Consider the following 24,940-nt stretch of genomic DNA (forward strand, 5'->3'; position numbering starts at 1 on the left):
TTCAGATACCAAGAAGGGTATCTTGTTCATTCCCTGACTTGAGAAATTCATTTCTTTTGCTGGATTTGGTAGCCTTGAAATCTTTAAAATCCATCTGTCCCTCAGGAAAGAACAATCCAGGTAAGTATTTCCCCATCCTCTGCAAACAGAAAAGCAGAATACCAGAAACTCTGACTTCTACTGAAAATATGGCTCCAGGTGCTGAAGGCTATCCAGTAGCATTTAAAGCAGCACTTGAGATATTTCACATGTTTTCCAGTGTATTATCCTGTCATCCACTAAACAGCTGAGACAGACAAAAAATATCTCTGCAGTGTAGCTGGCAAAAAACAAAAGGGGAAATACTAAAGTTGCTTGTGTAGGTTTTTATATGGGTATGAAACTTGTATTTGTGGCCCACTGAGGAGCTCTCTTAAGTGTATCACTTTAAGACCAAAATATTACTATGAGCAGTGAGCTGAGTGTGAAAATCCAGATGAGTGCTTGATGGAAATGCATAGGTTGTAGCATTGCTCTTCAATCACAGTGATTAAGACCTTTTCAAAATATGCAGTTGTTCTGACAGACAAACAGCTCTTTCAGATCTTTGGCAAATCTTGGGCTAACCAAATTTAAAATCAGTTTTAACACATTAATTGAAAAGATATAAAGGCATGTCAAAACACAATGGGAGCAGATATCTGGATATATAAATATTTCATCATCAACCCCTGCACCTGACACATGATTTTCCCCTCCACTCAAATGAAATTTGTTTTTGAAACAGCATAGAAGTATCTGCTCCCCAAATCTGCAACACTATCATGTTTTAAACTTAGGCCACAAACCTTCCCAGTCTGTCATGCATTTTTAACTGTTCCATTAGCAGTGCATGGTTTGATGAGGTCAGCATTCTTGTTCTTTTTCTGTGAAGCACCTGGCACAATTAAGTCAACAAACAGATCTCCCAGTCATTGTAGCCAACCATAAATTCTCTGTAAACCAGAAGCCAGGCTAAGAAGCAAACCTGAACAGCTGAACAGGATGCTGATATCAAACCCTTTTGCCACCTAAGTCTTCCAGTGCCATTGGTGCATCATTTATCTCAGGCTCCCATGCATGACCCTCAGCACAGCACTGCAGCAGCTCAGTGGGGCAAAGGGAAAGGCTTTTCCACCAAGCTGCAGGGTGGGGCAGCAACGCTTGCATCATCCCCTTGGAGAGCATCCACATTCAAACACTGCCACAGGAGCCAAAGCAGGGAGCACTGGCAGCTGCAAACCAGATGATGATGTCTGGAGGGGAAAAGCAGCAGGCAAGTGCTCCAGGACAAAAGCAAGGATGGCTAAGCATATGTAAGTGTGAAAGAGAAAGCTCTTCTTCCAGAAACTGCACACACTTCAAGGAAAAAGAAAAACAAAACAACCAATAAATCAAAAGCTGAGTCAGCCATCAGCAGCGTGAGACAAACCTGAACAAAAACCAAGAGCAAGAATACAAAAACACCTTCTTACAGATCTAGAACTGATAATACGATGAATCACAAACACTTGCATCTCCTTTTTACATTAGGATTCAAAAAGAATATACACATCTTCACAAAATGCATTTAGTTGTCATATAAGTGGGTTGAAATGAAATTTGCACTTCGAAAAAATAGTAATTAAAAAAAAAGGTATGAGAATATTCCCTCACATTTCTACACAGAATTTCTTCTTTAAAATGCGACAAGCAAAGGGCACAGAGATTGGACTTAGAAAAGCATTTTTCTCCTGACGATATTCTGTACACTTTACTGTATTTACACTGAAGTAAATGAGCAGAAGTCTGAAGAAATTAAACACTTCCGAGTGCTAAAATCAAAACATAAGCATACAATTTTTTAATTTCAGTATTTTAAAGTACAGAAAGTGGAAACTATGAATATCAAATACAAATTTAAACAAAGCCACTTGTTCTCCCCTAGAATAATCAATGTGAACTACTTATAGAAACTTACAAATTTAAAGTAAAATCAAAACAAAATAAATACTGTACATACACTTTCCCTGCCTGCAGGCAAAATAGGATGGGAAATACTGTTATGAATTGAAAAAAATGCTCTTAAAGCTGCAGCATCCCATTTCCCAGCCAAATACTTAACACAGTAGTGCGTTTCTGTAAAAAGGAAGACAAACATACACCGACCCCTACTGAGCAGACAAGCTAATATTTTCAGAAACATTAAGAAGGAAAGATAGAAATTAGGCTACGAGAGTAGAAAAAGGAGGAAAAGACAAATGGGCCAGCAAAACATTACTACAAAACTAGTAAATATAGCCAAGAACTAGCCCCGTTTTGCTTTTTTTTTTTTTCAAATTCCATGTTTGTTTTTTTTAAAAAAAAAGATTCACCAAAGCATTGGCAGCAATAGACATTTCCCAGCAGAAGTGACAATACATATCAATATAATCTCTTAAAGTGATCCCTTTCATTCCCTTCCCACAGCATGAAAATCTTATGGCTTAATTTATATTAAAAGTAGAAAAAGTCCTTTTTTTTCCAAACAGAAATGCAGCCTATGAAGAACATGCATCTCTGTATCAGTGCTACTTTCATTTCCCATCCACTGCATGACTTATCATTCATACTCTCCCACAAAGAGGGTTACCAGGGTGTTTTTTTGTTGGGTTTATTTTTTGGAAAATGGATGTTGCAGCTTTTCATCTTGTTTAACAATAAACAGTAAGGCCCTTGGTTCCATTTATATTTCTTCTGTCAAACAGTAGTGCTGGGCTCACTCAGCCCCAGAACTACCAACAGCTTTTAATGGTCTGGAAGTATTATGTGAATGACACTGTGGAAAGACACGAGGCTTGGGGGTCGTGGTGGGCGTGTGAAGGGACAGGTGGGCGTGCGGAGCCTAAAGAGGACACCAGTCACTGGGTCATTCTAGTTCCAGTTCTGCTTAGTCTCCACAGCTACCAATAGGGGGTAGCAAGATTCTCACCAGCTCTGGCTTTGAAATCCTGCAAAAATTTTCAACACTTGCAACTTTATGGTCTTGTGAGTGAAGGTAGCTTCTGCCTTAGAGCAAAGCCCAGGGAAAGCTGAAGCATCTAAAATGTGGTCATGACTCTGTGCTCTCTCACATCTCTACCAAAGGTGACACAAGCACTTCAACCACATAAAATAAAAAAAAAATCAAAAGCCCAAAAGCCCCCATGTGATGAGAAAACAATTTTAACTCTCAACATCTAACCCTTCCAAAATTCTCTTTAAGAATGAATTCATGTAGAGTATTATGGGTTGCATAGGTAATCTACCTCAGAGGTCAACAAAGGCTACCCTGTAGCCAGGGTTTATTAGCAAGTATAGTAGGAGAAGAAAAGGGAAAGTTGCTGGAAGAGTCTTTGATATAGTTTCTAGGTGGTCTTCCCATTTTCATGTTTGTTTCTTTTTTTGCAATTGTAGGAACATGAGAACTTAAGAGTGGGAAAACCCCTACAATATTTCATTTCCTATTGTTCTGCCTACAAAAAACAAAAAAAAAGACTTTTATGCCAAATGTGAGTTCTGACTTTTCAAAAAAGACTATCCTTTGAAAACAGGTTACCATAGCAGGCGTAATTTGCTGTTGTCCAGACAGTGTTCCCTACTCCCTCCCTCTTCCACCCCAAGTGAGACAGCAAGGAAAAAACTGGGCTTTTTCTCTCCACTACAACAACACAAGGTTCAGTCCATCTACAGAAAGATTGGTGCAGAAGTGATATCAGCTAGAATACAATAAATATATCTCTACATACAAGTACATAAAACAAGTGAGGTCACCACATCCTCTTCATGAGCTACCAGGAGATTTCTTTTTTCCCCTTTGTTGTTTCTCTTTTTTCTTTTTTTTTTTTTTTTTAATACTGCTCAACATGGCAATTTCTTTTGAATTACTTGTTCTGAGTTGGAACATCAGATTTAATTTCTGCTGGAAGCATGGATATTTGAAGAAAATGGGAATGAACCTCTGCCTGTTGACAGCCTGTGAAGAGTCTATTACATAAATTCATGACAGTGGAGAGCCACTTGGGGAAAAAAAGCTAGAAAATTAGAGTAAAAGAAAGGATAAAACCAAGAAGAAATAATATATATGGGTCCAGCCATATCTATGTTTCACCAGTAAGATACAGATAAATAGCGTGGATGGTCAGAAAAGGGACTTTGTACAGATCAATCACATCTACAAGAAAGCATACTCTGTATTTTAAAATTCCTTACTCCAGATTCTATTCTGGCATACTTTTACATAAGACAAAAATCTGTCTTTAAGGAGAGAGAACTCAATCTTTATTCTGCTCTGAATCTGATTGCTGCCCTAAACTGGAATTTTCTATCACTAGAAATTGTACAGCCAGCAGGAAGGAAACAGTTTGGTTCAATATGCTAAAGCTAAAACACTTTCCAAAGCCTGGCAGGCATTAAACCATTTGCTCAAGCTTAAATGAAGAGAAAATTCATATGGGTATATAATTTTAACTAATATGGACAAAATAGTTTATTTCCTTGACTTACTTTGGTGAGAATATATTAGAGGATAGTTAAAATATTCTCTTTTAACTATTTCCATCTAGAAAACATAGCACCTGAGAACAGCAAGTCCTTATAGTCATTTTCAGCACCTGCAGAATACTTCTTAGCTTATTTTCTGCTTTTTAGAAATCTTTGACTACCTCCATTCCCAATACTCTAAAGTTTGATAACTTGTGTTAAATTAAAAAAACTAAAAAGACTAAAAACTTAGTTTTGTGAAACAATAATTAGCAAACAAAAATTAAGTTTAAAAATTCACCCATACAAGTCACAAAACAAGACAAGTCATCACAATGTAAAAGTAGGGTTGCATTAAACACTCCTAAACTGTAATTTTCAAGCTCCAGACAAAGTAAAGCTATGAAAGCTACCTGACTTTTTTGCAGTGGCACTGTATTTTGATGTTTCTCCACTTAAAAACAGGATGACATAGTGCTAACTGGTTCTGATCCTGCAGCAATAAAAAACATCTGACATCAGAACTACTTCCACAAGTTTCTAAAGGCATTAATAATCTAGCCTAAATAAAAATAACTCTCCACAAAGATTCTGGAAAATAAAACTGACTTTGTTTCTAAACCACAAGAGAAAATTATTCCAGTATAGGATATGGAGGAAGGAAAACTGGTGTGGAAAATTAAAATCAATTTGATGACTTGGACAGCTATGCAGGAGTATTTTTACTCTTACCAATTAAAAAAAAACAAACCAAAACAAACCCAACCAACCAACAATATTGTTGTCACTAGCATATTAATGTTTACTTTTGGCTGGACCCTGCAAAATGCCCTTTTCCAGAATCAAGTAAAAGTATTCCCCTTTCTGCCTTCATCCCCGTCCCTCAAAAGTTAAATATTTAATTTTATATTACAGAAAAATACAAATTTTAAATCAAAATTATTTACAATAATTCAGAATTGGCATTTGCTATCAGCTCTGTATGAAGCCTGACACAAATGATCATTCTGATACCAGTAAGCTACTTAAATGCTTATATATATGGACCAGTTAAGACTTTTAATTTGCTGTCTCGCCCAGCTTTGAAAGCAACACATGTTCTCCTGCTTCCATGACTCTTCAGTAAAATGTGTTTAATGTGCAATAACAACACTTTAATGCTTCTTCCATGCTACGTTAAGTAAAATGCCAAATCTTATGACTGCAATGTATATCTTTTAAGTTATTTGAGAGCAACTGTTCTGAAGAAACTCTTAACTGATGCCCCCGTTCCTCCGAGAGATATATTGGGTCTTCCTCCTTTGTACCAACTCTTAAACAACTTGTACAACACAATTTCAGGGAGTCTTTTTACAGAAGAAAATCATCACAGACATCATCAGGAGGAAAATATGTACTCAGATTTGGAGGAAAGAGGTGCAGTTTAAAACAAGTTAGCTACTGGACTGACATAAGTAAATTCTTGTCTTTAGGAGTCTCTTCTAGTCCATTAAATAAATAAATCTGATATTAAAAAGGACAGGTCAAAAAATAATCAAGCTGGCAGAGAATAAGCAACTTGCAAGTCAACAGAAGCCCAGCCAATAGCTTACAAAAAGCAGAAAAAAAATAAAAAGATTCCTTATGCCTTAATTTAAAAAATAATTAATAATGCATCTCACCCTATTTAAGACTATAACCTGAATATCAAATTTAGGAGTCCAGACTAATCACAATTAATGTGGCTCTCCACTGCACCAAACACACGTTATCAAAACAATTTAAAACTTTCACATTATTAAATCTAAATTAATAACCCCCCACAGAAAAAGTCTTCCAAATAAATAGTTTCTTAAATGAATTTTAAAGTTGTGAAAAATCTATCAGAAATAAATTATTGATAAACCACCTTCATCATCCTCCCCTCATTAATTTAGGTCAGAAACTACCAGCAACAAATGATATTCAAGCCCTGATGAGAGACTATTTCTCACAGTCCACGTCTCTCTGAAGATCTCCCCGTTCCCGTATGGTTATTGCTGAGCAGGTGTGGCACAGTGAAAATGCAGCATTGGGTTGGGTTTTTTTGTGTGTTTTCTTTTTTCTTTTTTTTTTTTTCTTTTTTCTTTCTTTCGTTCATCAGGCAGTGTTTTCTATGGTACATGCAAGTCTGCTTCAAGCAGAGGAACAACAGCAGCTCCAGGCTCTGTTGCCCTCAATACTGGTCTGTGTAGGAAAGACAGCAGTAGTACAAGTAGCAGCTACGTTAGACAAAGAAGCGTGCATGGCCATTCCGGTTCAGCTTCAGGATCTTCCCAAGGCGCTGTTTCGCAGTTGCCATTCCTTTCTTTGGACGTTTGCCTGAAAAACCCACGCAAGGACTTCGGTCAGCAATTTCAGAATGAATTTTAGTCATTCTAGACCAATGGTGAAACCTAGCCTTCAAGCTGAAGCAGGCAAAAATTTCACTGGAATCAGTTTTAAAAACAAATAGGGAACCAGAATAGTTAAAACACACCCCCAAGAACTGTTTTCCCTGAACTCTGGCTAGAATTATCACAAATAAAATGAGTATACTATTTACAAATATTTCCAGTCTATGTAGGGCAGTGGGTCTAGTAGGGGAGAACTTAAACTGAGCTTCCTGAATTTTACTCAAGTAAAAGTAAATTAAGTAAACTTAAGTCCCTTAAGTAAATTACAGAATACAAACCAGAAACTAAAACCTACATAGTATGCTCATCACACTATTTCTGAAGTGTTAGATTTTCTAAACCTCCATCTCAATAAGCAAATCTCATTCAAGCCAGTTAGATCTCTCAGAATTCCACCTCCCCATATTCTGTGCCAAGATCTGAGTGTCCACAGTATGCCCACTGTGTATTTTCCTCAAGCTCTAATCCTGTCCTTTATCTAGTTTCTGCATTTAATCTTTTACTTCCCTCCTCTGCCCCGCTCTGGCAAGGGGATGGAGATGAGCATTACCTTTTGTTGCCTGGTTGCTAATGGGGGGTGGATTTGATGCTGGCCTCTTTGTTGGGTGCAGTGGCACAGACAAGGACGTTTCCCCGTAAGGCCTGTCAGGGCTAAGGCTGCCATCACTCAGCTGACAATCTACTTGCATCAGGCTGGAGTCTCGGGTGTATTTGCCATGCTGAAAACTCAAGCTGTTGCTGTGGACTATGCCTCTGTTTTCCTGAACCTTAAGACTGCCTTCTGATGCACCCTCCTTCTTGATATATTTTTGAGTTTTATTTGCATCCTAGAATGGAAATGAGAAGAAAAGATGTACAAGTTAGTAGCTTCTGGCTACAGGTTCACTCCAATTTTTCCAGTTATACTACTGTGTCTTTGAAACAGTATTTCAGTTCCACCAGAATCTGGCCATTTTCTGATCCATCAGTTCTTTTAGAATAGATACCTCTTAGAGATAACATACAACACAGTCTCTGTGCAAGCTTTTCCATATGCACCCAAGGGCAATGCTACAGTTCAAGTACACATACTAACGTACTCAATTCCTCTACTTTTTGTTTTCAGTTTGCAGTGACCAAAACAAATGCAACTGTTCTTGATTAAACCAGCCACTCTAATGAGCCACATCATAATCACTGACTACTTTAATGGGTAATTTGTTTTCAATATTCAGCCGATGAAAGAATAAATCCTAAATTGGGAATTACAAACTGTGAAGGAGTACCGCGTAGTCAGATATTTTTACAAAGCAAACACTACAAAAATTGCAGTTAAAAGCACTGCTATTTAATGGCTGCAATTTTGCAACTTTAGTTGTTCTAGTTAACTCATTATTCTAATACTTGTAATACAGACAAATTCAGAAATATCAAAATAGTTTACAGTGTAGAAAAGCTCAAAGTGTAAGACACACAACTTTTCATTCCTTGCTGGACTCCATCTGGAGTTAGAAAACAAAAATATTCCTACCTGCTAGCTGTTGAAAGCTATCACTTTAGCAGTACCAATTTCCTAAGCAAGTATCTTTACTATATATACTATCAGCATGTTCCACTTGTTCTGATGTTCTGCTCAGGAATAACAATGAATAAACAACAAAGTGCTTCCCCAGTTAGAATGAATATAAATTCACACATTTTTAATGCAGTTTTTTTTATTTTTCAAGATATTGCCATGAACACCTTAATATTAAGCACTTAGAAAAAAAAGAATTTGAAAGGAAAAAACCCAAAGCAACAACAGTAAAAAACAGGCATAACAAAAATAACCCAGAACCAGAAGTACCTATCAGATTCACAGTGTGTAAAGACCTGTCCACCATGCCTTCTGTACTTACCATTTCATGATCTCGTCTCCTATAAAAATGTGTTCAATATGTTTTAAGTATTACTTTACCTGAGGGGTAATCCTCGAAGCTTCATTCAGGTGTCTAGTCCATGCTGAAGTTCCCAAGTCTCCTTCCTCTTCCTTCACAGACCCACCTAAAGAAAAGTTCAACAAACTTAAATTTTAATACTTTCAATCTAGCCATAACTTTCCCATTCTTGTAAGGATGTCACAAAATTTTTAGATGGAAATATTTAGAAGGGGTATTCTGATGACAAGCTAAGTTTGCCCCAGTTTCCAGAAGTAACATTTACTTTTTATAGAAAAAAACAACAAAGCAAAACCACAGAATACACCTTTTTAAATGTCAGTCTGATTTATTTAAAAGCTACTACTCTAATAACTACAAGTGTAAAACTATAACTTTGAGTGATTATTCTGAGCACTGTGCCCAAAAGCAGGGAGCTGCAGTGTGCTTAGTTTGGATACCTACCACATTCTATGATTTTGTGGCTCTGAGATGGCTGCCTGTCTTTATGCCGACTCCTGGGGTAGCTTCTGTGTTCCTGAAGAGAGGTTCTTTTATTTGTGCAGTCTGTGCTTTGAGTATGACCTGGTAAACATGTAGTATAGTGCAATCCTGCCATAGAAAGCATGCCCTGAATAGCTTCTTCTTCTGTACTTGTCGAGGTAGGACATTCCCTAGGAAAATCAAGGGAGTAGTAAACAGTTCAAAACAGAACCTTTTGAATGACTGATTTTTACATTGCTATAAAGCAATAAATACATGCTAAAAGGTCTAACAGTTTATAAGAAGTGCCACAAAGTGCTTACTTTTTACTGGGAGTTTCATTTCTGGATGGCTTCTGGGTATTTTGACAAAGGTCTCTTGTGACCCTAGATTCCTCTTTGAAATTTGATGTTACTTCCTGCTTCTCTTCATCACCTGAGCTTTCTGACTCCTCTGTGGAGGAATCCTTCTGCTGAAACGAGAGGAAAATATGCAGAATGATCACCAGACCTCCCAAGTGGAGATTCTACCTTAGTTTATGCCAAAGGAAGAATTCAAAAGCTCCTAGGTCCAACAACTTTTTTAATACTCATAATATCCAGAATGCAGTTAATCTGAATATAGCAGCTGAGATGCTATACACTCAAATTTTTTAACACACGTAAGTACATGTTCCACAACATAAAGCATCTCCAAAACCCATTTTTTACAAAGCACCACACACATCAATCACTGCATTCTCTTTAATGAGAGCATTAATTATTCTCATCTTCAGTATTCAAACCACGGGGAAAAATACAGAAGTATGGTTCCAAGCACCAGACAGAATTGATGCCTATAACGTATAACAGGACACATTCTGCCCCAGAAAAATGCTTCTGGTCCCTGCTCTCACAAAATATAACTTTCAACAGCACCATCTCTGATGAATGACAGATGCTCTCAGGTAAATCCAGAAGACAGCAGGAACAGAGACACAACAGCTGTTGTCTCTCTTACAGAGGCACAGCCTCATTTCATGAATGAAAGAGCTTTTCAGCTCCTGCTGAGATTACAGCTTCTATGGGCAGGAGCTTCTCAAAGGTGGAGCAACCATATGTGACTCAATCTGCCTTTACAGGAAGCAAGGGCTGCAGTACATATGTTCCATCTTGGTAACTCAGACTAATCTATTTTCAACAAGTACAGAGAACATCACAAATTTTTTTCAAGCCAAGGAATATATGTGACACTCAGAGGTTTTGAAAACAGAAGCTCAGAACATGGAGAAGTCAGTCCTTAAAAGACTGACACACCATTATCCCCATCATCAAAACCAGAACTGGAAGGAATAAAGTGCATTTTATCACTAAGAGGTATTTTTATACAATAGTTTCATTCACATGAGCAGCTTCCTAATCTTTGACCCTTAGCAAGTGACACAAATGGACAATTAAATTATGATTCAGTGTTAGTAATGAAGGTATTATTTTGGTAAAGTTCTCTTCAGTACAATATAAAAACATTTAAAGGATTTACAGGTGCTAGTGAGAGAATTAATTTTGGATATGTCATTACAAAAGACAAACTTCAACATGCAGAAAAGTTATTCCATTAGATACTATTAGAAATTAAAAAGCAGGAGAATATGGAAAGAACTAAGAAAGTAAGTACAGCATAAATATACAACATTCACCCATTTACAGAGTCATACAAAACTGGCTATATTCTCCTGTGAAGATGAAATATATCACTTTTGAGAAACTACTGAGTCTGTGTCTTAGAAAAGGAAACCTTCTGAGCCAAAGTTGCTGGCAATGCAGTTTAAGAAACCAGAAGAAACCACACCATGAAGGCTCCTATCACTTACTCAAACATCTAGGTTAGTTAATGATAAAAGACAGCAAGTATCAAAAAAAAAAAATCCAAACTTTATCATCATGAAAAAAGTTTGAGGACTTCTTCTGAAATCATATAATAGGCAGACAACTGAAAGACCAAGGCATTAGCCTTCCAGAAGCATGAAACAAAAATGTGAGGTAATCACTTCAGCTTACTGCTAACCAATAAAAATTTTAATTGCTAAGTACAAACTCTATTTACAAATGAAAAAAGAATTGAAGTATTTATAGACACATACACACATTTCTAAATTCTAGAAGTTGTATTACAAATACATTTATAAATATCTATACATATGTGTGCATTCATATTTAATTCTGAAGAAATCACTACAATCTGGACCCTCAAACAGAGGATTCCCATTTATTTCCAAGAGTCTAAAATCCCTGAATAGGATTTAGCCACTTCAGGTTGTTTATAAAACTGAGTACTTGTAAGCTTGTTTCCTATTCACCATGCTCTAAAATGAAACTGTGTGGTAGATGCTCATAATTCAAAAGATGAAATTTAGACTTGCTATTAAAGAAATAAATAAAGCAACTAGGATGTGATTTTTCTCAGACTTTGCTTGTTCCAGAACAGGGCTCATCCTCTGCCAACCCCACCTCAATGACAAAGAAGATAAAATTTGGCAAGATAGCATATCTTATCTTTTTTCTCAACACTAGAATAAATGAAGAATAACGTAGCACATTGTTTCAGATATTAATCTGAACAAGAATTAAATACTTTGTTATTGCTGCTTTTACACAAACTTTGACCAGATAAATCTGGAGTACGTGAGCAAAATTACACTTAATTACTTCACTAATTTCTGAGATGCAGAAATTTCATCTTTTTTCTAGATGTACCTGTGTAGTGCAATCAGGCTCAGATTCTTCTGAATCAGAAATATCAGAGTACTCTGAGGATCCATTCCTGAGTTCTGATTTCACACTTTCAAAGAACACTGCAGAGAAAAGAATTAAAATATAAGACACAACATTTACTATGTTAATATTTAACAATTATTTTTGAAGCAAAACCCAAGAAACACACATTTCATTTTAACAGTCTGTAAACAAAGGCAAATGCACACACTGATCGGGTTCACAAGTTTGCTTAGGATGACGATGAGTTGTCTACTGCTGACCAATGGACTCCTCAAGCAATTGAGCAGGTCAAGACAGGAAGAGAAATCAGATGCAGCAGGAGTTTCTATTTCTTCCCATAGAGCACCCACTGCAGAGATGGCACCTTGGGCAGTTTGTGCTGTTTTGTCCAGGCTAGGGTCAGAGCAGTTCTCAGCAGCATGTACCCTTCAAGGCTGCATTTGTCCCAAAGAACCACAAGCAGGGAACACATTTCTAAGTGTTTGGATTCCAAGGCTCAAGGCCAGTGAGCTGTATGCATACTTGTGTGAAAGCTGCTGGCAAAAATCTTCATTAAGTACAAATTTGTTACAGAGGACAATGTGCAGGTAGCACAAGTTTTTTGGAGAAAAGAAAAATGGGGTAAAAAAATGATAACTGTGTGTCAAGAAAATAGGGTCTAAAGAAAGAAACGTCACTTTAGAAGTATTTATAGTTTCATACAAAACAATTCTGAAAGCAAAGCTGCACAAACCAGAAATTAACTCTAGAATGAAGACAAGTAAAATTGAAATCTTGGTTTGTTTTCAGCATAGCTTTATATGAAATCACAAAGAAGAACATAATTCTTCCTATCTATAATTATGCAAGAATAAAGGATATACCTGTAACTTTGTATACACTGCAATTCTAGTTGAGGTTTGCTTCTACTGAAGACTGTGGCAAAGATCACAATTAGGCACCAAGTGTATTTCAAGGGTTATTATTGATTTCTAAACACTGCAGAGTGATCATTACTTTTAGAGTCAGAAAAAAGCTAACGGGAGACTTGTCATCAGAAAGTGAATAAATTGAGCAGCTGTGACCAAAAACTAGAGAAGACAAACTAAACTTAAGATAGTATTAGAAAGAACCATGAGGAATATCCAAGCACATGAAGTAAGCAACACCACTGTATAGGAAATTAAGCTATATAAAGCAATGCTCAACATATAAAAATAAAATTAATATTTTTTAATTACTGCAGCTCAAAATAACCCAAGGGATTTCTGATGATAACTCATGCCTGTGGCTCATTTCAAAAAGGCAATTAAGATTCTAGGATAAGCAATACCATGAACAATACAGAAAACATAATTTTAGAGATCAAAAAAAATTTCCTTTAGACTACTGTCTTTTCCTAGAAAATACATGGCTCTGTATGCCTCCAGAGACAAGGAGGAATATTCCCAAAATTGGGTGAATGAGAGTAGTCATTATCTGTGAGACCAGGCTAAGACACTGTGAATTAAGAAAAATCTCAAATCACCTTCCCTTTACCCACACAAAGTATCTTGCTCAATTAAGGACAGCACTTGATCTTTGTCCCTCTGCTAACACTGGGTCACCATTTAGAACCAGGATCTTGGCATGACACACAAGGCTGGACAGAGCTTGATCTGTTTAAAGGCATCTGTCTGTGGACATTCCTTTTGGCCTCAGTCCCAGCAAGAACAACAGAAGCTGGCAGCTGTTACAGGAACAGGTAGTTCCTCCACTGGAATTCTCTGCAGATAATGTCCTTCCCCTCTCTCTCTAGAGTCTCAGTTAAGGTAAAATAATCACACATAAGTAACAGGGAAGTCTGAAGATGCTCAATGTCTATTTAAAAATATCAGCAAAAGTCCTGAGCGCTCAATTTTTGGAAGAACAGCATCAACATTCACTTCTAGTTTTAAGTACATTTAATACATGTAGATTCTCAATGCCATATTCATTCTGTATCAAATAAGAGCAATAATTTTGAAGAAAAGTTACCATTTTCTTGTATAATTTCATCTTTGATTCAAGTGTAAAATTTAGTTTGGTTTACTTAGTTTAATTTTGGAAGTGGAAAACCACTACAGTAAGCCTTCACTCAAGAAGCTGTTTGTCCTGTTCCAAGAATACCCAAGAGAGATTTCTTTGATGTGCAGGTTTTTTAATACTGTCCTCTGTGACATCTGGAAGCACAGTCAACAGGGATTACAGTTTGCTTGATTAACGAAAGTAATTAAATATTTTATTCAGGCTGACAGCAGAGTCAAATGTTATGGACTGTTGTGCAGGAAACTCGGGGAACTGCAAGTCTCCAGACGAGTCTTATCCCCTTTCAAGTGTTGACTTCAGCTTCCTAGCACACACCTCCTGAGCCCTTTTAAGATGTACTGTGAAAGGATGTGACTTATAATTAAGCCGAGAGCTGAACAGCTATGTCAGGGTAATTCTATCTGCACACAGATAGTGCTATTGAAATAGGCATTGGCAACAGGCATTCAGTATTGACATTTTACAATACACTGTGTGATCATCACTGCTGAACACTTGGCAGGAGGGCTTGAGGCTACCAAAAGACCAAAAAAGATTAGTTCCTAGTGAAGGGTCATTTAAAGCACTGGAAAGTAGAGTTAAAATGTTTTACAGATTACCTAGGTTCTTTGCTCACCTTGCAGATTACAAAGGTTGAATGTGTAAGATTTGATTAACTTTAAATTATGTCTTTTTACTTGTATGGAATAAAGCAATTCATTAGTAAAACATATGAACTTGTATGATCAACTATGAAATTGGCAAATTGAACAGGAAAAGTAAAATATAAGATTTAAAATTAGCTACCTATTATGATCTTTCATTCTCTACAGTGAAATGATGTGATGAGCTTTTCACAATGAGGTATTTTGGTTTTAAAAACAAAATCAAATAAGCATTCTTACATTATGAAGTAGATCTAGAGCAACAAATACTCATCTAGAATACCAATTAAATCTCCACTGTGAAAAATGCCGTCCATAGCATTCAAGACAGCACTAAGACAAAAAGGGGAGTTTTACTTTTCATCTCTATCCTGCTAGCTTCTTCAGTAGACAGATAATATTTAAGAAATGTTTTGTCTAATTTCTAATATTACTCCTCTGATTTATTTCTTTATCCTCTTTATACTTAGTTAGTCTGACTGAAATACTATAAACGGTAGTTAGGCCCGCATTGAGACCATCAAAATATTCAACTGGTAGGACTTGAAAACAATCTTACTGTTCAGTGGCTTCTGGGCATCTGCATTCCCTTCTCCTTCAAATCCTGAGGGCTGCACTTCTTCTTTAACAGCTGTCTTTTTCGACCTTGTCCTGTCATCTTCATCTTCACTGTCTGCTGTGTAAAGACTTCGATCTGTAAATGGACGTCTCTCATCTCTTCTCACAGGAAGAAAAAAGAAGTCAGTTTTCACTCTTAAAAACCTGAAGCAACTGTTTTCCTTTCATTATTTACAACACACTCTCAAGATATAACAGCAATATTCTCTTATGCTCATCTCTTCATTGTAGGTATTCCCATTTACTTCCTATACAAGTGTCATTTCCATAAAGGTACAAAGTTTAACAGCAGAGTACTTTTAATGAGTAGCACTCTTACAGATAGATACAAAATAACTTTTTCTGCTTTGAAGCATTCCCTTCAGTGCAGACCCTATTGAGCATGTGAATGAAATGCTATAACAAAGGAACGTGCAAAGAATCCCTTCCTCTTCACTCCCTAACTGTGGCTCCACTAGGGGACAGCAGACACAGACATTCCTTCTGTATTCCTAACATGACTCTTACTGGTAAGAGCTGAAGAGCTCCACAAATAGAAATATTAACAATTAGCATACTCCAGACCATAATGACCAGGAAAAAGTATCCACAAGCAATCCTTTATACCTAATTATTCTTCCATTTGACAGCAGAAGGCGAAGATCATTGTCTTTTGTTCTCCATTCAGGTACTGTAGAAGAGGGCTGAAAGGGCTTGTTAAATCTCCCGTTCAGTTTTGAGCTTGAGATATCCTAAAGAAGTAAAAGCAATTCTGTTTATTATTTATTCCTATGAACTCAATTGGTTTTTTCTGCACTCCATAAAAGACTAAATACACTATTAGGATGGTTACCACCTGGATAACCAACTGAAAAAAGTTCAGACAAAACATGTTTGGATGTAAAGAACTTCAGGAGACAACTGCACCTACTCCTTCCTTGAATCATCTATACTCTCCTGAAGCACCTAAAACAAATACAACTTTTCTGTACTACTGCTTTCATGTTTCCCTTGGAGAAATACCAACAGGTATTTCAGGCAAGCCAAAAGCTGAGCTTGGAACTGCAACTGCAACTCCTGGATTGGGTCTGTGCTCCCTGATATCAGGATCTCAGAACTGATTTAAGGACAGCAAAACATCAATAATAGAAAGTAACCCTCCTTAAGCAGAACTTTGCTAGCTCAAAGCATTTTACATCTGACATACATTCTGAAACAATCTAACTATATCTCATATGACAAAGAGCTCAAGTCTGTATTCTTACGCATCTTAAAATCATTTTCTTTTCAGCAGAGATTACAAAACCACTCTGGTTTTGTTTTTCCTTGCACGTAACTCAATACTTGCCTCTTCCCAGGGTGACATCTCCAGCCTTTTCAGCACCTCCCTAGTGTGGAGTTCCAGGATGTCCAGATTAGAAGGAGTTTTGGTAGCATGGTCTCGCAGCTTCCTCACCCTTCGTCTGGAGTGGTGAGGGGAGGATGTTTCATGTGAAGATCGTGATGTTGGAGACACACCAAGAATTCCCTGAGTTTTAACTAATTTGCTGTTTTCCTCCTGTAATTAAAAGCACTTTTCAGAATAGTCTCAGATGAATAAATCCACATATTTAAGTGCTGCTTCTTATTCATCTAATTAAATATAAGTTATGTAAGGAAAATTGTTAAACCTTTTAGAGAAATAAATACATGTTTCATTTGAATTTGATGTACAAAGTTTAGTTCTATTACACCTCTTTCTCATTTAAGGCTTTTATGCTATTCCACAAGAGTAGTGCCACCAAAACACATGATTTTATTCAGGAAGGCAGCACAGGGCAGACATGTATTGTACACAACAGATCACATCCCCTCAGATCCATTCTCTTCACATGGAAATGTGAGAATTTTTCAAGAATCAACAACCACTGAAGAATAAAGGGGCAAAACACTGGTATGAGAAAGCAAAAAAAAAAAAAAAAAAAAAAAAAAAAAAAAAAAAAAAAGAAAAGCAAAAAAAAAAAAGAAGAAAGGGAAACCCTCCCCCACTGCTATATAATACACAGCCACAAAACAGTAGAGTGAGCAAAAGAGATGACAATTGGACCAGAACTAACTAACAAGTACATAGGAGAATGGAATATGCACAGAATATCAAATTAAAGTCTTTAAGAACACATGAAAATAATTATTTTACATAGTTATAAGTAACTACATCTTAGAAATACTAACCTACAAATAATTTCACCATAAAAATCTAAAAATTAACAAGAAATATGTAAAGCACTCACTATCCATTTTCTTTATATGAAATACCTATAGCTTAGTATTCCAAGCAGTTCTCCTCTTGATGTTCTATTATTAAATCAGTGGTAAATCAATTAAAAGGTGACTATGGTCAATCAGAAGCATAACTGTGATGAGTTCCCTGATTCAAAGATTTATTTCCTGAAAGCTTATGTAGGGTTGCCTCTGTTCTTACCTCTACAGAACGAATCACTTTAGAGAGCTCTTTGATGAGATGCCCAGGCCTAATGTTGTCTGGAATTTCAAAGGCATGTTCTGTTACAAGCTGTATACAAAGGAGGAAGAAAGGATATTTACTTGGGTTTTTTTTCTTTCCAGATAAAAGCAGAAATAACATGAAATACACAAAGCTACAAGGGAAAAAATAAATTACAGAAAAACCAGATTCATTTCTGTAATCATGACCACACACTGCCTGGACTGATACACACGCACGGTAGCTTCCCATCCAAGCTTTAGTAGTGAGCAGATATTTCACTGTCTCCAAGAATCCAAAGAAGAGATAACACAAAGCCATACTGACAACCACCTAATTTTTTATTACCCTCAGTACAGTAATCACCTTTTTTCCCTTTACCATGGTCAGTACAGAGCAATACTTCTGACATTCATTAGAATCATGACTAAAAACACCTTAAGATAAGGGAATTTCACCCTGATAAAAATTTAATCTCAAGAGCAAATCAAGAATAATCATGAGTAACCAAGATGCAGATTTTCAAACATCTTCCTGACATCCAATTCTTAAAAATTACCTTATTAGCTTATTTAAAATCTAGCAGGTTTGAAAATGCAACTCAGAAAAAAACTCTATACCTTATAAAAAATGTAGAAAGCCATAAGAGTTTATGTTTCCTTTAATCCTCTGAAACCACATCAGAGACAGATTTCATACATATGCACACACAACAGAAACACTCTACAGTTAGATTTAGCAAAAAATATTTCGTATGTAGTTTAAATGTCCCTCAGAACACTTTTAGTTAGAATTAAACAGATAAAACATCACTTAACACATAGGCCAGAATGACTGACATGAATTCCTGTAATCAACTATTTAAATGGAAAAACATCCCAAATGCTTTCAGCTACCCACATTTCTAAAATGAGGATCAGCAGCAAAATGATTGCTAGAAGCAATTCAATACTGTATGTGCATTTCATTGAACCTGGCTTCCTCTCAGTCATTAAAACAAATGTTTTCTCCCCCTTCCAAAAAAACCCCAACACCAACATATAATCATGGTATGATTACACATTTCAGTGCCCTTAATTCTAAAGCGAAGATTAAATCAGCTGCTATTATTTACCATTGGTCATTCTTTTAATGTATCACACCTCTACACATTCAGTCTGGAGAAAACAGCAGCTCTGTCATTAAACTGTGTAATTTTTCCATCAAGTTATTGGTCATTTTAGGACCATTCAACCCTTCCTACTTTCCCCTCTCTAAAGAAGCTGAATTTCAAATTCTCTAGAAACTGGCACAAAACAATCTTCTAAGATAATTCACCTTGACAAGACATACTCCATGACAAATGTGAAAGCTCATGAGAGGGGTTCTCATTTGAGGAGCACGCATTTGCCGTTTTTCAGGGGCTCTCTGAAATCCTCAGCACGAGCAGATCAAGCAGCAATGTACAAAGCTCCTCCTGTCCTCACCTGCCTACAACTCCAAACCTACCACACTGGTGGCCTGCTGCACAGCAAGACTGGCTCAAGGATGAAGCAGTAGCCAGAAAAGACAGAGGCAAGGCATGAAACATGATAGCTGGTGGAGAGCAGACAACACTGAGGCGAAATCACTGATGCTCTGCCCTTCCCTCACAATGGGTGTGTCTGCTCATCCAGTGGTTTGGGAATACTCACAGGTCTCATTAATAAGCATTCAGAATGCAGCAAGTGCAATTGATTTTTCTTCCCCAGAGAAGTAGAAAACTTATCATATGCCACATGAATCAAAATACTTAATGACCTACTAGAAAGTACACAAATGCTACAATGCTATACTACAGCAATCTAGAAAAAAGGAACTTGAATCAAATTTCAAATCAAAATAAGGATTTATATGGGGTATATTTGATCTCAGTTCAATAGCCTGAACACTTGGCTTGCTTATTACCCATGCCACAGATGCAGAGATGGCTTGGATTCACATATAGTTTAACAGCTTAGGCCCAACATCCTGTAAACACTGCAATGTTGCTTGCTAACAAGTGTTCATCCAGAACAGCAGAGACCAAGAGACACTGGAGAACCAACTCAGAGGGCCAGCAGAGCCTCATCTGGGATCAGTACTGCTACACAGGCTGGACCCCAGCACATTCCACACACAAAAATCACTTCTGCATTTGCACCTCACGTTCACTTCCAGGGAGCTCGTACTGTTGGATGCAGCATTGTGCAATTATCATACGTGTTGCATAGGAAGTTCTCTTAGAAGAGAGCAGAAAGAGAACAAAGCTCTCCAAGTGTCAGTTCAAGTCTGGCTTGCAACAAGGCAGTATCACAGGCAGCAACAAACTAGAATTAACACCCTCAGTCAGAACCAAACTGCCTGTCAGTGAACAGCACTTCCCAGGAGCACTGGTTCCAAGAGGGCTTTTCAGCACAGGCACATGAAAAAACACATGGAGTTAGACCAGACCCAGTTCTATGCCATGACAAACAAGCTTTCCTGGAGAGAAGAGCACCAGGAAAGCCAGCACTGATGGCATACTCATGATTTTATAAAGGTCAATCAATGTTGAGCAAGGACAGTATTCAGGTGAAGTTAATATTCCTCAATCTGAATCTAAACCAACTCTTCAGCAGGTCCAGCTGAAATGTGCTTTCCACACCACTGATATGCATGGAAAATGCTAAACACCATGGCATTCCACCCCTCCACTGCCTCAGAGTACAATTAGTTTACTATATATACACATTGCTTAGAAAAAGCCCCACCTTATCACCTTATCCTCTGGCATTCTTGTCCCACCCTGAAGTACAGCAAGATTCTACTTCCATCAGCTACAGTATTTGAGCTTATTAAATTGTCTAACAGACTTCATTAGCATCATGGAATGTAAAATTGTCATTATGATTCTTCCCCAAATCAGCAGTATATACTTTCAATAGACTTCTTCAGTACTCATTAACAAATAGAAATAATCTTAAACTTGAAAAGGGCACAGACCCTCACTTAGTTCTACATCAAGACAGAGCTCACCAAAATAGCAAATGAAATCACTTATACTCACTTCTTTTTTCATCCATAATTTTAAAGCAGTAAGTAAAGCCTTCACTCCTTGCACTAAATAGCTTGGAGGCTGGAAACCATCTTCCCTCAGTTCTACAAAGGATACAGAAACCAATTTAGAAACACATCAAGAGAGAAAACAATAGAATGATACCTACCCTTCAGCCAACACAGTTGCCATTGTGCAACAGCACAGTAAAGGAAAAATTGTGCAAGCAAATGAAAAATGGCATCCTGCATTTATGTGCATACTGTAACAACAAGAACGACCACGAAAAAATAAAGAAAATCCAACCCTAAAGTGATTCTACATAGAACCTTCTTTTCTAAACTTAATTTTGTATGAATTAGGGTTAGTTTACAACATACTAAAGGTCATTTAGGGACAAATAACCAAGATCTAAAACACAGAACAAAAAATAACATATTTGAAAAAAGAAATCACTTTTATTTCATTGAGAAATATTTTAGTCAAAGGGGACCAGCAGGATGTGGGATGTATCTCTAAATTAGAATTTGCATTGCTTATCCCCATGCATATGCAAATGGCTCACACTAGCGCACTTCCACTTCCCAAACATTTTTTGTCACCCATCCAATTATCACAGTTCTCCCTCATACGGTTTACATAATTTTTACTCCCAAAATCAAAGGGACAGTGGGTGGAAACCACTCTGATTCAGAATCTTCTCTTCTTAGGGAAGAAATTCTTGGTGTTCTCTACTGATTGCAATTCTTTTTCATTCTCTCTTTTGCTTCATAGGGGTAAAAAAAGAAGGGAAAAGACAGATCCTCCTTAAACAGTCAAAAGTAGATTAAAACCTCTCCTTATGTTCCTTACAAATATTTCCACTTGTCAATTGCAAATGGATCAACACTAGAACCATTTGGATCATTTTATTCTTTTAAAAGAATACACTAATAAAACACCATTCTTACGGATAATGTATTAGGAGGATGGCAGAAAAAGGAAGGTTCTGTGAGTAAACAGCTGTTTTTCTCTCAAAGGCCTCCTACTTGTTAAAAGGTATGAGAGGTACTGGCAGCAGCAATCTTCCTACCCATTGGCTGACTCAGTTGATAAAATTTTAAGAACACAATGAAGTACCACAGGCTGAATTTTCTAGATGCCATAGAAACAATTGCATGAACTAAAAGTAATTAAAATTAATGAGTACAGCATACATGAACAACAGCACACATTGCCTATTTTGAAATCCCAAGAATTAATAAAAATATTTAGGTGAATGCAATAATATGTATCATGAAATACTTTCTGCCAACAGAAAGTCAAAATCAAAATGTTTGTGACCCTGTTACCGATTTATAAAAAGAAGCAGAAAGGCATGCTGTGTTGATTTTGCTTACTGACCTGAATTTCATTAAAAGTACTGCTAACAGTTGGACATCACCATTAGCCCACAAAACTGAACTGGTACCATCCTTTATTTATAAAACAATGGATTCTGACCAGCAAACACATAATTCATACGAGTCTTGATGCCAAAATCCAATATAAACTTCACCTTAGCCATGGAAACAAATTTTTATTTTTCATGGTGTTTATAGGTCATAGCATTGTTCAGTGACAAAACATCTGCTAAACCAAAGATGAAACATAACTTGAGAATGAATAAACTTCACAACCCTTCCCTAAGACACAAGCCACAGGAGGCTCCTGGCCCATGGACTCGTGGGCAAAAAAGGGGAGAGGGAAGAGTGGGGTGAACAGACACAACTCATAGTAAGCTAGATCTTACAGAAACATCCATGTTCCACTGCTTTTCCAGCAGGAACACAGTTCCTACAGCTTCTGACACGCTTGTAAACATTAAATATGCATGAATGAGGCAAACCAAAGCAAGCTTTCAAGATAAAAGTGCTTCTTTTGGAAGGAAAAGTTTTCTGCAAGTTTGTTCTGTTTGTTAAGATTTCTGAGTTGCTCCAGGGTCACCCCGAGACTTTAAATGCTCATTTAGGAATCAAGTGTTGTTCAATGCTTTAATTTGTTGAAAGGAGAAGAGAATTTTCAATAACTTGTAACTGTTTCCACATTGGAAAAAGTTACATGGAATTCTGATTTCTTCCAAAACCCAAGTTTAATTCAGCAGCCTCCTCTGAAGGTTGACTTTCTGTCCTTTGAAATACATCATATTACTAAGATTAAACAGAGCAGGCAGAGGGCAAGATACTTGACAAAAGCAGGTGAAGTCAGATAGGCACTCTATCAAATATACAAATATACATGGGTACAAATATAGCAATTAAGGAATGGATGAGGAAGTTTGGAGAAGAAGAGCAACTATTAAGAGCTGGAGGCTGTTAGACACCTCTTGGATAAGCAGTGATGTGATTTAACACAGCTTGTAGGAATCAACGCATCTTTCCTACAAAAGCCCTCACAGACATCTTTCTTTTGACAACCAAGAGCAGAGGACAACAGGCACCATGTCTGGAAAGCTCAAAGAAAATTGTAGAAATGCAAGAAAATTTCTTAGTTCAGCTGTGAAGCCACCAAGAGGAAACCCACAGATATAAATTAGTGGGATCATTTTATTGAACTATTTGCTCAAAGTAAAGGCTATCAAAGGACATTTAAAGATCTTAAATGATATGAAAAAAGCCTGGTAGAAAAAACTGATGCTATGGTCCATTATCACTTAAGAGAAAAAGAATTATAAAAGCAGATACATGTGCATCTCTTAAAATGAAACAAGAATTACCTTTCAATGTTTCCAGTAAGTTTTTGGCCACAAACCAACAGATGGCTTCAAAGAAAGGAAATTTGAAAAGATCCGGGGTTTTTAGCCTCTTCTCCATTTCATAACACCTGAATAAATGCAAATATTACAAAACATGAATGCTTTAATTATCAAATTCATTGTTCAACTATGTAACCATTCAAATTGACACAATGTCCAAAATAAAATGAAATAAAATAACCATGGCCATGATAAATAAAAGAAGTCAAGTACCACATAGTTAAACCCCAACAAGACCACAGACAAGATTGAACTCTGGTCTCATTCAGGCTCTGACCTTATCAAGTTTGACTGCGGCACTTCTAAGAATAAAGTTGGACTTCATAAAACTAGGATACAAACCCAATGTGTGATCTTTTAACAGATGGAATTTTATCGGGATTCCACTGTAATAAATAAAAACAATATGTTTAGAAGACAGCTCTAAATCTTGGACAAAAACTAAATACAGCTGCCCTTAGAGCAATGCTGACTTGAGGATGCTCATTTCAACTCAGTGTCGCACACCTGGGCTTGCTTAGTTTTGTTTTACTGACTTACACTAACCTCCAAAGCAGAATTTTTTCTTTTTTTTTCCTCCTTTTAGTCACTTAAATTCTTGCACAGACTTCATTTTCCTTTTGAAACAAACTTGGCAAATTAAGAGAATGTGCTTGATACATTCTAACTGAAAATGCCACTATTGTCTGTTAGAGAGCCTGTACCAATTTGATCCTGGTTAAGCACAGGAAGGAAAATCTCTACGAAAAGAATATCCTACTTACTGGGGAACAAGTACAGGAAGAGCTGAGACTAACCTGAGCTGCATGCCAATGTTGAGGTTGTGCAAAAAATTTCCTCCAAAAGCCATACAATCCTGAGATGTGAGCACAGCGTGAATCCAGCCTGAAATGACAGATTGTGAAACTCAATACATAATTTTGAATTATGCTAAGACTGTTTTTACACACACATATAGGTAAAAATGCTGCTCCTGAAAGAAAAAAAAGCAAACAGATTTATATTCTGTGCTGTGAACAAGTAACCTAAATTTTAACAACAAGTAAACTACAGTTTTTCAGAAATCTAATGGAACTGTAGTTTTCTGAAATAATTAAGCTTAAAACATTTATCACTGGGAGGGGGTAGTAAGGATGCAAAACCAACTTTTCAAGTAAAAATTCCAAAGGTTTTCACTCTAATCCACAAATATAAACAACCCAGGAGGGGAAAAATATACTGAACAAAAGACCAAGTCATAAAAATAAATCAAAATTATATGTCTTTCAATATTTACATGTTGCTTACAGTAACTGGGTTGTTTGCACAACACAAATTCATTT

The 24,940-nt window shown here is 36.8% G+C and overlaps 1 protein-coding gene across 2 annotated transcripts in view; it reads right to left on the bottom strand.

Moving 5' to 3' along the window:
- Positions 1 to 1,833: 1,833 nt before the first annotated feature.
- The window catches only part of KDM7A (lysine demethylase 7A), a 61,388-nt gene continuing 38,281 nt past the window's right edge, over positions 1,834 to 24,940 (bottom strand). Inside the window, exons 8-20 of one of the 2 annotated variants that reach the window (XM_063395558.1) lie at positions 24,416 to 24,503; positions 23,580 to 23,686; positions 20,858 to 20,949; positions 17,791 to 17,880; positions 16,678 to 16,887; positions 15,957 to 16,081; positions 15,292 to 15,449; positions 12,022 to 12,119; positions 9,613 to 9,758; positions 9,272 to 9,480; positions 8,848 to 8,933; positions 7,462 to 7,738; positions 1,834 to 6,837 (exon numbers count right to left, since the gene is read on the bottom strand). In XM_063395558.1, the coding sequence (XP_063251628.1) occupies positions 6,743 to 6,837; positions 7,462 to 7,738; positions 8,848 to 8,933; positions 9,272 to 9,480; positions 9,613 to 9,758; positions 12,022 to 12,119; positions 15,292 to 15,449; positions 15,957 to 16,081; positions 16,678 to 16,887; positions 17,791 to 17,880; positions 20,858 to 20,949; positions 23,580 to 23,686; positions 24,416 to 24,503 (1,781 nt within the window). In that variant the 3' untranslated portion in view covers positions 1,834 to 6,742. Of the gene's footprint in view, positions 6,838 to 7,461; positions 7,739 to 8,847; positions 8,934 to 9,271; positions 9,481 to 9,612; positions 9,762 to 12,021; positions 12,120 to 15,291; positions 15,450 to 15,956; positions 16,082 to 16,677; positions 16,888 to 17,790; positions 17,881 to 20,857; positions 20,950 to 23,579; positions 23,687 to 24,415; positions 24,504 to 24,940 lie in introns of both variants that reach the window. The other variant, XM_063395557.1, reaches the window with a different exon arrangement.

This window comes from Prinia subflava, chromosome 4 (genome assembly GCF_021018805.1).
Source record: "Prinia subflava isolate CZ2003 ecotype Zambia chromosome 4, Cam_Psub_1.2, whole genome shotgun sequence".
NCBI lineage: Eukaryota > Metazoa > Chordata > Aves > Passeriformes > Cisticolidae > Prinia > Prinia subflava.